Raw genomic sequence first — 12,110 nt, forward strand, 5'->3', positions numbered from 1 at the left:
CTGCTCGCCTTTTGCTTTTGTATTCTCGCCTGCCTGTGCGGTTGCGGACCATTTCTCTGCCACTAAGAAGGCGGATAAAAAAGGAAGGACATTTGTGGAGCATGCACCCACGGCTTTAGTGTTCATCCGCTGGTGCTGACCTTTCTTGCCAGGGCATTTGTGCACGCTTTTCCCTCCATGATCACTTTTTTTTTGCACAGGAGGCAACAGGTGGGCATTCGTGAGTGCTGCGGCGGGCTTTTGTTGCCCTCGCCGGGACGCGCTTAACGGCGGCAGCTCCATGACTTTGTGCACAAAAGGAATGGGACTTTCTCCGGATTCTCACCGCAGGCGCATGCCGTGGACGGCCGAAAAGGAGTGTGTGCCCGGTGTTGTTCATAGCTCCAAGGAAAATATGGTGTTGGATGGTGCACGACGAGTGAATGTGGATTGTGTTAACCGTGCATCTCAGGTGGATCTGCTGGAGGCATTGCGGGCGACCGTGGCCAGTTACGAGTACAATACATGTAGAGGAAAGAACATTTTAATTGGCTTCTCAGGCGGAATCAAATGTACTCAGGCAATGGGTTTACTGCAAGGATTGGCCGGAGGGGACGCACGAAGAGAACGCCACCAGCACCGCCATTCATTTCCGTCGCCGCGAGACCACAACGCAGCCTCATGCGACTACACGCCCTGCGGATTTTCCGAGGTGGCGTGCACTGTTCCGCTTGGCGCCACTGTTCCCCATCCCCGAGCGTCGGTGCAGACGTCCCTGTCGATGCAAGTTCCTGTCGATTGCGGACACACACCCATTTATTGATGATGCGGCCGGCACCCCAGCCCATTGCTGGTGCTTCTGGCATGACTGCTGCACCGCCCCCAGCAGCTGGTGCAGTGGGACTGGGACGAGAACACAGCGGACCAAGCTCAGTCAGATGGTGCTGGCAGCCCTGTCAGCGTCTCGCCTACCCCAGCGACCCACCACACCACCGGCGAGCACAGAAATCGACGGGACGGGGAAGGCATTGACGGAGTGTCAGGACACCAGTTGTCTTCCCAAATGACTCCCAGACAAACAGCAGGAACAATTAACGACAACATCATTCACCAACAATGAAAAAGGAACAGCGACCACCGCCGACAGCGACAGCAGCACCGCGGTCTTCTACACCAATTCCCATTTTTTGCATCTTGTTGTTGTTGCGTGTGCGGCCGCTGCTGCGGTGGTGGCGTCCGGGCCTGCATGAAGTGGTGTGCGCTGAATATGAACGAGGGCCGATGGCAACTGAACTGTTTTTGTGATGAATATTGGCTGCACTTCCCGTGGACCAACAATCCACGTGGTGTGCGGGGATCTCCTTTTTAATTGTTACTTTGCTTTTTTGTTGCTGTGTGCGCTGCACCTATTCTTGTGTGTGTGCGTACCCTCCGTGAGGGGTGCCGACACGACGGACCGCTCTCTCCGTGTGTACATGCGGTGGAGCGTTGTGTGCCGCTCCTGTTTGCTTCTCCCTCCTCCATCTGTGTGTTGGTGCTGCGGCAGGGCTGTGTGTGTGTGTGTGTCTGCTGCCGTGGATTGGAGTGTGTGTCGTGCGTGGTGTGTGGCGTACGGTGCATGCCTGGCTGCCGCTCTCTCCTCATGTGGTGTGCCCTCTGTGTGTGTGTCTGCCGCACCTCTCGTCTCCCCTGTTGCTCTCCATGTCCCTCACTGTGCAGATCAGCTCCACACCACTGAACGACCACACTCACGATGATTACGTGCCGTCTGCTGTGCGCCCTGTTGTTGCTCACCCTGTGCTGCTGCCCGTACGTGTGCATGACGCAGAGTGAGGATAAAGCTGGTAAGGCTGGAAAAGATTCCGGTTCAACAAATTCTAATCCAGAAGGACAAGATCATTTGACGGAATCGCCTGGTAAAACTCCTTCTCCACCAGAGAAAAACGAAGAAGGGAGAGGGACGGAAGATTCACAAAAAATGGAGACTCTTGCGTCACATACAACGGCTACAGTAACCGAAACGCCACAGCCACCAAATACTTCCCATAATACACAGGATCAAGATGATGGGAAACCCACTACTGAAGATGCAGGTATTGATAAGAGCAATATGTCAAATGAACAAAATGAGAAAGAAAATGCACCAACTGCGACAACAACAACGACAACGACAAAGGCACCAAGTACCACCACCACGACCACGACGACGACCAATACGCCAGAGGCACCAAGTACGACGACTACCCGCGCACCGTCACTTCTGCGCGAAGTCGACGGCAGCCTCAGCAGCTCTGCGTGGGTGTGTGCCCCGCTGCTGCTCGCCGTATCCGCGCTGGCGTACACCACTGTGGGCTGAAGAGGTGTGTATGCGGGCTGTGCGTGCCAGCACTCAGCCACGGGGATTTGTGTGCGTCCACTGCAGTCCGATGTAAATAAATAAGAGAAAATAATGATTGTGTTTTGCTTCATTTGCTTCCGCTGCCCTGCTGTGTGCTCCGCGTTGTGCCCCACATTTATCACGTTGAACGCGTACCAGGCACACTTATATGCACGACACGCCCACAACTGTTTGCGTGGACGCATGTTTGCGTGTGGATGCATTCACAATGGCGTCATTCGGTGCAGCTCCTTTTATTAAAATTTTTTGTTTCTGTTTTACTTGTGTTTTTAATCGTTTTGTTTTTATTGTTTTTCTTGCTGATTAATTGCTGCAGGGCTGTGTATTTGCCTTTTTTGCCCCTTTACTGATTCCAACTGCCTCATGGTGTGTGCAAGCTGTCATCATTTTTCACTTTGTTGCTGTGGCGTGGCTGTGTGAGTTGTCTTTCTTTTTTTTGCTTTCGCTCTGCGTTGACGGGGAGTTATTTTGTGCTGAAGGCTGCACGCAAGTGACAGGAGTGATGGCGATGGTGATGACTGGCCGTGTGCTGCTGGTGTTTGCCCTCTGCGTGCTGTGGTGCAGTGCCGGCGGTGGATGTGACGGGGAGGAGACAGCAGCTCGTGGGAGTGGTGATGGGCCTCCGCCGGAATCACAAGAACTTGGAACGCCTCGACAAGAAACCCAGGATTTAAAAGTTGGATCACCAGATGTTAATGGAAAAGTGCCACCCGAATCTTCCCCACATATAGAGGAAGCTGGGGGTGAAGATAGTGATGATGATGAAAATGGAGAAGAAAAGGATAAAAAAGGCGAAAATGAAAAAAATAAGGTACAACTCCAGACACACGAGGGTAAAAATAATGAGGGGGCACCACAATCATCACCCGCACCACCACCACCACCAATACCATCGGGAGGCCCAACAGCAGAAAAAGAAAGCTCACAGAAAGTAACCAAAGCAAAGAAAGAAAACACACCGTCAGGATCCAAAATGGAATCCGAAGCACCGGAACCGCCTTCAGGGGATGCTACACAAGGGCAGCACAGACATGACACGGACACAGAGGATTCGACGAAGAATGCAGCAACCGGCAGTCCAGCAGAACCAACAACCTCATCTACCTCTACAAGTGGTAGCGGTGATCATGTCCAGAATAAAGCAGAGGAGAATGATGCTCAAAGCTCTGAAGGACAACACGACGGCCTTGAAACTGGCAATACCAACGTTGTTCCAACACTCAGTGAGGCAGCACCACAAACAGCAAAAACAACCACCGCCACTCAAACAAATCATACGACGAATACAGAAAACAGTGACGGCAGCACCGCGGTCTCCCACACTACCTCCCCTCTTTTGCTTCTTCTTGTTGTTGCGTGTGCGGCTGCTGCTGCGGTGGTGGCCGCGTGAGAGTGAGGGAGAGAGAGCCGTGCACCGCCCGCACACACACTCGTCCTTCTCTCTCTCTGTGTGTGTGTCCCCTTGCATGGACTCTCGCCCTCACCTCACCCCACGAAGCACACACATAATGTGCCCATTGTATATGTGAATGCACACCCATGCATGCCCGTTGGTGCTCTCTTTTGCACGACACGCATCGCTGCGGTCCTGCCTGGCTGCATGGGCGGAGCACCGTAACTGTTTTTGTTTTGTTTTCATTGCATTGAGTGGGCGACCTCTCTCTCTCTCTCCCTGTGTGTGTGTTTTGCTTTACGGGAGCAATGAGAGTGTGTGCGCTGGTCGTCCCACGCTTCGGCTTTTTTTGTTTCTTTTATTGTTTTACTTTTGTTGTGGTTGAGTACTACCATTCCACCGGCTGCGTGTGTTTCTGATGAAGCGAGTAATTTGCGTGTGTGCTGTCCTTCTCTCTCTGCCCTTTGTTCTCTTTGAATTCTCTTCTGCGGCATAGCTGCTCTGCATGTATAGGCGCTGACATGCACACAAGCATAAGTAAACATACACACGTTATGTTGCACACGCTGTGAACGCTGAAGGCGTGCGAGTACGGCCGCAACTGCAGCCTGTGCGGCCACTATCCCGTGCTGCAGACGGAGGATGGCTGTGACATATGTATTTCCTCCGGACCACTGTGCATCGTCAATGCATTTTTTGTTTTTGTTCTGCATTGTCTGAAAGTCGCACATGCTTACGCAGCTGACACTGTGGTGCACAGCGCGTGGGGATTGTATTGCTGGCATTAATGTGTGAGCTTTCCGCTGCATTGTCTTGCCCACACGATGGGGTGGGAGGCGGGTTTGTTGGATGCGCCGTGCTTCTGGCTTGAATGGTTGAGGCGCTGCACCCACATATTGTTTTTCTGGGGCCCGGCGTCACGAGGTGGAGATGCCGAGTGTTTTATTGTATGAGACGTCGATGCCGTCGAAGCTGCTGCTGGTGTGGCGTCCATCCCACGCACACACTCACTAACAAACAAGTGACGGGCTGTGCGCGCTCTCTTCTGCGCGTGTGTGGAGTTTGCGTTGTGGTTGCTGTGCTCTTTTGCCGTTCACTTGCCGCATTGTGGATGAGGTGTGTGTGTGTTTGCCTCACCACTACCGTGCCGCCCCAGCAACGCGCTGGATGGCGTGGAGGCCGTATTTCTGCTCTCCGAGGTGTCTTGATGTAGGCGGCATGGACGGCACGTGCGTGGGCCCGTTGTCCGCAATAAGTGGACCCTCCACACTCTAACGATGCGATCCGCAGCTTTTATTTTTTTCTTCGTTTCTGCGTCACGCTCCACGTTGGGCGCTGGGCGAGGGCGGCGGAGCGGAATGTGGACAATGCAGTAGCGTCAGCGGCACCTTGCCCGTCGCTGTCTGCCGCTTGCCGCGTCAGCGACGTCACAGTTGTTCTTAATTTGCTTGCCGCGCGTTCATTTTATTGAGGGCGCATTCTTCCGAGGAGGCCTGCATTTTTGTGCTCCTGGCTTCCTCTGTCTTCAACTTGTGTTTCCGTTGCTTGCGAGCGACGCCTGTCCTGCGTGAGTGGTGCTCCTCGTGCTTCTGCCTTGTTGCGACGGCGCCGTTCTCTGATTTACTTCTTCCGCTTCCTTTTCTTTTACGTTTGGAGGAGCGGAGGGACAGGAGCCAAGGTGGCAGTTTCACAATGTGTGGAGTGTACATTGCTGACCCCGCTGTGTTCGACGCAGACACGGGTGCGGCGTGCTAGGATCGTGTGCGCACGGCTCTGTGGGTGCACTGCGCCGTGCTGCTCATTCCCGCTGGAAACGTGGCCCCAGGGGCTGGGGAGATGTGGGTGAAGAAAATGGAGATGGTAAGGCGGCGCGACGCCGTCATTGCGGACCTGTGTCTGTTTTTCTTGGATGGGCCGGACTGCGGGACGGCGTTTGAAATGGCCCACGCTGCCGCCCTGGGAAAGAGGGAGTTGACATTTACTTTTGATTGGCGTTCCATGAGGGAGAAGTACGGCGGCGCGTGTGACGCGTCTGTGATGAGTGTGGAGGACTTTGGCCTTTCATTCAGTCTGATGCACTGCGACGGTGCGGAGGCGTTTGACTCCTTCGACGCTGCCCTTCACCACTTTCTGAGGCACAGCTCGGAATGGCGAGGATGCGACTATGGGGGATGTGTGCGAAGTTAGAGTTAATGCTTTGGGTCCTGGTGGGATTTTGTGCACGGCTTGGCGTGCATCCCCGACGCAATGGCCGGCGGATATTCCATGCTGTGTTTCTCAGCAACAGGGCAGGCGACTGGCTCCGTGCGGCACAGCTGGGTCTGGCGTGTGTGCCGCTGACTGTTGTCTGTTTAGTGCTTTTCCCGCTACTTTTTTGTGTGGGCCGGAGATGTTGTCCTGTTGCCCACGAGGCGGGTATCCCTTTTTTTTTTTTTTTTTTTGGCTATGAGCGCTGGCACGTCTGTTGGTGGTCGTGCGTCGAATTTTTTGAAAAAACACACAGCCCTTCAACCTCGGCGTGTGAATGGTTGGAATAAATGATTGCTGCTGCTGCAGTGACACGCTGTGCACCCCATTGGTGTGTCTAATGTGCTTCCCTGTGCTCTTCTCCCCATTTCTGACACACACACACTTGAAAAGGAAAGCAAACAAGCGCTAATCGCTACTGTGAAATTCGAGGGCACTGAAAGGAACAACAGCACACACACCGCCCACACATACATATTTATATGCACTCACGTGTTGCTGCAGTGAAGGCACCCCGCACACACAATTATCGCCGCGTGACCGGATCCAGCGGAAGGAGGAGGGAAGGAGGAGAGAGTGAGCCGCAGAGGCCCAACATGTCCCGGCGTGTGTTTACTTCCGCGGTGCTGCTCCTCCTCGTCGTGATGATGTGCTGCGATACTGGAGGTGCGCGTGCCAGTAAGGCGAGTGATCCAAAGCCTACGGTTATTTTTGTACCATGGGAAACGAGGGTGTCTTCTGGCGCATTTGAGAGGCAACAGCTATGGAGAAAATGTTGTCAAATCGTTTATTTTTCATTCTCTTGTTGAACCACTATGGCTTGATTGTGGGTATTGCCAAGGCTAATTAGGGAGTCCCTTCTAGTGCCAGTGTTGGCATTTGGGCAAAGTACGTGAGTTTTACACGGGAAGAGTGGAAGAAAGGAATCGCAGCGGAGAGCGTGACGGACTGGAGGACGGTCATTGCCGTGGAACGAAGAGAAGAGGCGGTTCACGCGTCTCAATTGAACGGTCCCAAGGCGTTGACGAAAGACGGCAATATTTTTCTGCCTGTGGAACGCCTTCCCGCGAAAAATGCCAGCGCGATTTTGGAAACTCCACACAGGTGGGAGCTTGTGCCTGTTTTGGGTGACGTTTTGGTCTCCAACGATGTGGGCAAACGCATCACGTGGGGTGCTGGGAGCCCTTCCAAGGCTGTTGTTGACTCTCAGCTACGAGCGAAGTCATGGAATGGTTTCTGGGGTATTGGCGGCAGGGGCGTGGTGGCGAATGGCACCGCGATTTTGTTTCCCCTTGTGGCTGTGAAGGGGGACAACACAAAAGTCTGCAACATCATCCATTCGAAGGGCTGTGGCAGGAATTGGGTGTTCCCTGCGGAGGGTTTCGCTGACGGGATTGCGCTGATCCCGATCTCTTTGAGTGGGAGGGAAAACCCCTCATGGCCGCCACGCATGGAGGCCATGACGGGAAAGTGCATGATTCCGGTGAAATGGGGGAGGAATGGATGTAATTTGGCGGAGCACATTTGAATGTCTTGAGTGAGGCCTTGAAGAGTGCTACGTCTGGTGGCCGGCTCGAAATTGTGACGGCATCCATCGAGGGGAGGAGTGTAATGCTGTTTGCCTTTCCCAGGCAGAATAATATTCGGAGAGCCACGAGCGTGTTGCGTCTTTATATGACTGATATGAATCGATTTTACCCCATTGGACCGTTATTTGCTGATGGTGTTTCTAAAAACTCAGATACTCTGCAGTACAAGGGTGGTGAAGTGTTTGCCCTGTACGAGTGGAATGCAGGAAAAGGGCGTGTTGTGCTCGCACACCTCACTGAGTAACTGGATGAAATAAATACTGCGCTGAGGAATTGGGATGCAGTCGACAAGAAAGTTACAACGCCTTGCACTTCCACCAGCAAAGAGGGAACCGCATCCGACGGTGCCTGCAGCACTCCTATGCCCACGGATGGACTGGTCGGATATTTGTCCAACGAGGGTGAGAGGGATTGCTGGGTGAAGGAATATCTCGCGGCGAGTGCCACGGTGATTGGGACAGCAACGAAGGTTGAGGGCGGTGCGACGTTTGAGGGGCCTGGAGTGTGGGCAGAGTGGCCTATGGGTAATCGGTGGCGAGATCAACGCTTCCACATTGTGAAGAAGGAGTTCACTCTTTTGGTGACGGCGACAATTGGGGCGGCTCCTGCAGGCAGCGGCAGCGCCATTATGGTGGCTGTGGGTGGCGCTGGGAGCGTGAGGATGGTGGGACTGTCAGTCACGGCGGACAATAAGCGGGAGGTGGCGTTTGACGGTGAGGCGGGAGAAGCGCAGCACGGGAACTGGGGGCTGGAGAGAACGTACCGGGTGGCAGTTGGGCTCCAGAACGGCATGGGCACCGTGTGCGTGGGTGGCAAAACTTTGGGGAGCTCAGCAACGACAGTTACACGTGGGGCGCAGTTGCTCGACGTCTCATGCTTCTACGTTGGAGGTGACGGTTGCAGTGGCTCAGGCTGCAGTCAGGTGACGCTGACGCATGTCTGTCTGTGCAACCGCCCACTGACCAGGCAGGAACTACAGATGCCCCTTTTGCGTGGCAAGCAGACTGAAGCGGGCTGCAAGGAGGGAAAAGCGACACCGCGCCCCGGGAATTTTGCGGCCAAACTGCCACAGGATCTGGGCATTGACGCGGCTGCGGGGGAAGCGGTGCCAGTGCCCGCCAAGGGGGAATTTGCGCGGGAAACAGCACCACTGATGTCAATGGCTCTACTGTTTTATTGTTCCCAAAATGAATTGGTGACGGTGCCGTCCATGGGTTTGTGCCTTGGGCATTTTCTGTCTTTACTTCAAGGAGTGTGTGGGGAATTGGCATTTTTATGAGCCGTAGAATGCGGTTGTGCGATTTCTAATGGACCGTACGTGCCGCTTTTTCCGCGTGTTTTCTCTGCCTTATTTAAATGATTCGTTTTTGTTGTCTGCTGCTGCTGGTGCACGGATGGGATAGTCAGCAGCCCTTCTTTTCCTTTTTCCCTCCGACGGTTAATCGCCGTACATGTCATGAGTGAAGTGTTTCTTACTTTTATTTGTTGTTTGTGGCCCACACCGTCGCCAGCCTTACTGCTGTGCGTGCCGCGGACTGCACAAAAGGAGGATTGGAGGAACAGGCCGGATGACTCACGAAATGTGAGGAGTGTTTTGTGGGCTGGTGGAACAGTAAGATCTGTTTTGTTTTTGATTTTATTGTTTTTACTTGTGCAGGCAATATGTATAGACAAAAACACGGTCGTTTTGTGCCACATGGCACATGAAATGAAAGTCGTGCCTGATCATTTTTTCATTTTTTTACTTTTTGGGAGTCTTTCCAGGCCCTCAACTCTGTTTTTGTGCTTTTTTACTTTTTAGATTCTGGTTTGCAGGGCGGTGTGTGTTGTTTGCAATCGCACCGATTCCAACTGCCTTATGGTGTTGATGGGATGTTGTTGTTGTCACTGTACGTGGCTGAGTGACTTGTCTCTCTTTTCTCTTTTGCTTTCACTCTGCGTTGACGGGAATTTAGTTTGTGCTGAAGGCTACACGCAACTGACAGGAGTGATGGCGATGATGATGACTGGCCGTGTGCTGCTGGTGTGTGCCCTCTGCGTGCTGTGGTGCGGTGCCGGCGGTGGTTTTGCAGACGAGGAGAGGGCAGGTCTTGGAAGTGGTGGTGGGCCTCCGCTGGAATCACAAGAACTTTAAAAGTCTCCACAATTCACGCAAGGCATAAGAGATGGAACTGGAGGTGTTAAAGAAAAAGTACTTTCCACATCTTCAGAGGATGAAGTTGAAGAAGATGAAGATGAAGACGATGAAGATGAAGAAGATGACAGTGAAGAGAATGAACATGAAGAGACGGAAGATGGAGAAAAAAAAAGTATAGAAAGGCAGAGTGTACAAGGAGGAACAGTTTTAATAGGCTCAGGTTCCAGGGAAAAGAATTTAATTGGCAGCGGGCAGGAAAACAACTCGGCAATTGCACCTGCAGGGGACATTTCTCCTTCCGGCAGTCAGGAATCAAATGCCAATCCTACGCAACCGGAAGTAGATGAAAAGAAGGAAACCGAAAAAAGTTTACCTGCAGTAGAGAACGCACACACAACAGTTAACGGAGAGAACACACTGCTTGGGGGAGTTGCGGGAGGAAATCCTCCACCACCTCCAGAAGACGGTGCTGATTCCCGCAAACAGGATGGCGAAGACACCACGAGTGAAGAAAAAAAAGATGTTCCACCGCCTGAGACCGCAGCCACACCACAAAGCCACCAAGACAAAGGCTCAGAAGGGAATGGGGAAGACACAAAAGCAACGACAGTAACCGCCAACACAACTGATACGAAGAACACACAAAACAGTGACAGCAGCACCGCGGTCTCCCACACCACCTCCCCTCTTTTGCTTCTTCTTGTTGTTGCGTGTGCGGCTGCTGCTGCGGTGGTGGCCGCGTGAGAGTGAGTGAGAGAGAGCCGTGCACCGCCCGCACACACACTCGTCCTTCTCACTCTCTGTGTGCGTCCCCTTGCATGGACTCTCGCCCTCACCTCACACCACGAAGCACACACATAATGTGCCCATTGTATATATGCATGCACACCCATGCATGCCCGTTGGTGCTCTCTTTTGCACGACACGCACCGCTACCGTCCTGCCTGGCTGCATGGGCGGAGCACCGTAACTGTTTTTGTTTTTCCATTGCCTTGAGTGGGCGACCTCTCTCTCTCTCTCTCCCTGTGCGTGTGTTTTGCTTTACGGGAGCAATGAGAGTGTGTGCGCTGGTCGTCCCACGCTTCGGCTTTTTTTTTTTATTGCTTTTCTTGTGTTGTGGTTGAGTGCACCCATTACCTTTTTTTTTGGATTATTGGGTTGCTTTGATTGCGGACACTTGAATTTCTTTTCTTTTTTATATGTTTTTGTTTTTGTTGAGGAAGTGCTAGCCTCTTGTATTCTTGTAAAGCCATTAAGATTGTCTGTGGCTTATGGCATGCGTCCGTTGATCCACGGTAACCCCACGGTCTGCATCGCTACTGGTGCTGCTATTGATGATCTGTGCGATGTGGTTTGTCGGCGGATGGCCTGCTTTTACCCTGAAGTATTACTTACTTTTTGACGATGTGGTGCGCTCCGACGGCGCGTGGTTTATCTCGTTTACGGTGGGGAGAATGCATCCCAGGGCGCTGGACGCGTTGCAGGTGTGCAGCGGCGTCTGGAGAGTCCCATGGGTACCCGTCCGCATCAATTTGTCAACAACAGACCGTGTGACATCAGGAGGCACTGCGGTTTCTCCTGGTCTCACGCATTTAATTCATTGAATGAAAATCGCCACTGTGAGAATGGTGTTCTATCCTCTGCACACGGTAATATCGTTGCCGAGGAGACTGTCCCCACTGCTGTCAAACTGCATGAGGATCGTCTGCTCGTCCGGCCACTGGAGGGTCCGTTGATTGTGTCCTCATTTGCCACGGGCAGCGTTTGCAGTCGGTTCACGGTGCCTGCTGGGCATCCTTCCACTGGTGTTGCCGATTCTGTCATGGTGCAGTGCGTGGCTGCAGCGTTGGGTGGTGTGTAGGCACTGCTTTGCGTCACGCTGGAGGATGGCCGTCCAGTTGCTGGCGCCATGCACTTTGCCTGTCAGTTTCATTTCACGGACGCATTTCACCCGCATCGCCGCGCACCTGTTGGCCCATGCTGTCGGGTTCAACTGCCCGCACATGGCCAGCCGCAGCATGGTGAGGCATGTTGCCGGTGTGCGTGGCAGAGCGCTGTCGGTGGTGGTGCACTCGACGAATGCCGCGATGGCTGCGAGGGAGCACCACGACTGCGGCGACACTGATGGCATGGAGCTGCAGGATGGCGATGGGGACGGGAGGACGCTGGAGTCGCACTGGTCGCAGCGCCACGCGAGGGATGAGTGGATTGCACCGCTTGGGTGCGCCGGTTGCTGCAGAGGAAGTGCTCCGCACTGAACATGAGTGAATATTCCCACATGCTCTGCGCATTGGGCGTTTCTGCCAGACGTTGCGCGTTGGATCGTTATTCCATTGGTTGCTGTGTAGACGGTGTATCCATGAAAGC

The 12,110-nt window shown here is 53.4% G+C and overlaps 2 protein-coding genes and 5 pseudogenes across 2 annotated transcripts, besides 8 other annotated features; all 7 read left to right on the forward strand.

Moving 5' to 3' along the window:
• Window positions 1–1,954: part of a sequence feature (areas not merged during assembly with more than two copies in the genome that could not be assigned to a particular haplotype) that runs on past the window's edge.
• On the forward strand, window positions 225–926 carry Tc00.1047053506767.127 (annotated as a pseudogene).
• On the forward strand, window positions 1,733–2,335 carry Tc00.1047053506767.130 (mucin TcMUCII, putative; the record flags this gene model as incomplete). The annotated part of the gene is made up of 1 exon (XM_815592.1): window positions 1,733–2,335. One exon carries the CDS (start codon window positions 1,733–1,735, stop codon window positions 2,333–2,335), a length of 603 nt encoding a protein of 200 aa, XP_820685.1.
• Window positions 1,955–2,749: a sequence feature (heterozygous, non-Esmeraldo-like haplotype).
• Window positions 2,130–2,190: a microsatellite.
• Window positions 2,750–3,598: a sequence feature (areas not merged during assembly with more than two copies in the genome that could not be assigned to a particular haplotype).
• On the forward strand, window positions 2,880–3,767 carry Tc00.1047053506767.140 (mucin-associated surface protein (MASP), putative; the record flags this gene model as incomplete). The annotated part of the gene is made up of 1 exon (XM_815593.1): window positions 2,880–3,767. One exon carries the CDS (start codon window positions 2,880–2,882, stop codon window positions 3,765–3,767), a length of 888 nt encoding a protein of 295 aa, XP_820686.1.
• Window positions 3,229–3,271: a microsatellite.
• Window positions 3,599–4,500: a sequence feature (haploid, Esmeraldo-like haplotype).
• Window positions 4,501–12,110: part of a sequence feature (areas not merged during assembly with more than two copies in the genome that could not be assigned to a particular haplotype) that runs on past the window's edge.
• On the forward strand, window positions 5,463–5,921 carry Tc00.1047053506767.155 (annotated as a pseudogene).
• Tc00.1047053506767.170 lies at window positions 6,501–8,885 on the forward strand (annotated as a pseudogene).
• On the forward strand, window positions 9,597–10,487 carry Tc00.1047053506767.183 (annotated as a pseudogene).
• Window positions 9,815–9,914: a sequence feature (GA-rich).
• Tc00.1047053506767.196 lies at window positions 11,057–11,977 on the forward strand (annotated as a pseudogene).

This window comes from Trypanosoma cruzi, genomic scaffold (genome assembly GCF_000209065.1).
Source record: "Trypanosoma cruzi strain CL Brener 1047053516725 genomic scaffold, whole genome shotgun sequence".
NCBI classification, from domain to species: Eukaryota; Euglenozoa; class Kinetoplastea; order Trypanosomatida; family Trypanosomatidae; genus Trypanosoma; species Trypanosoma cruzi.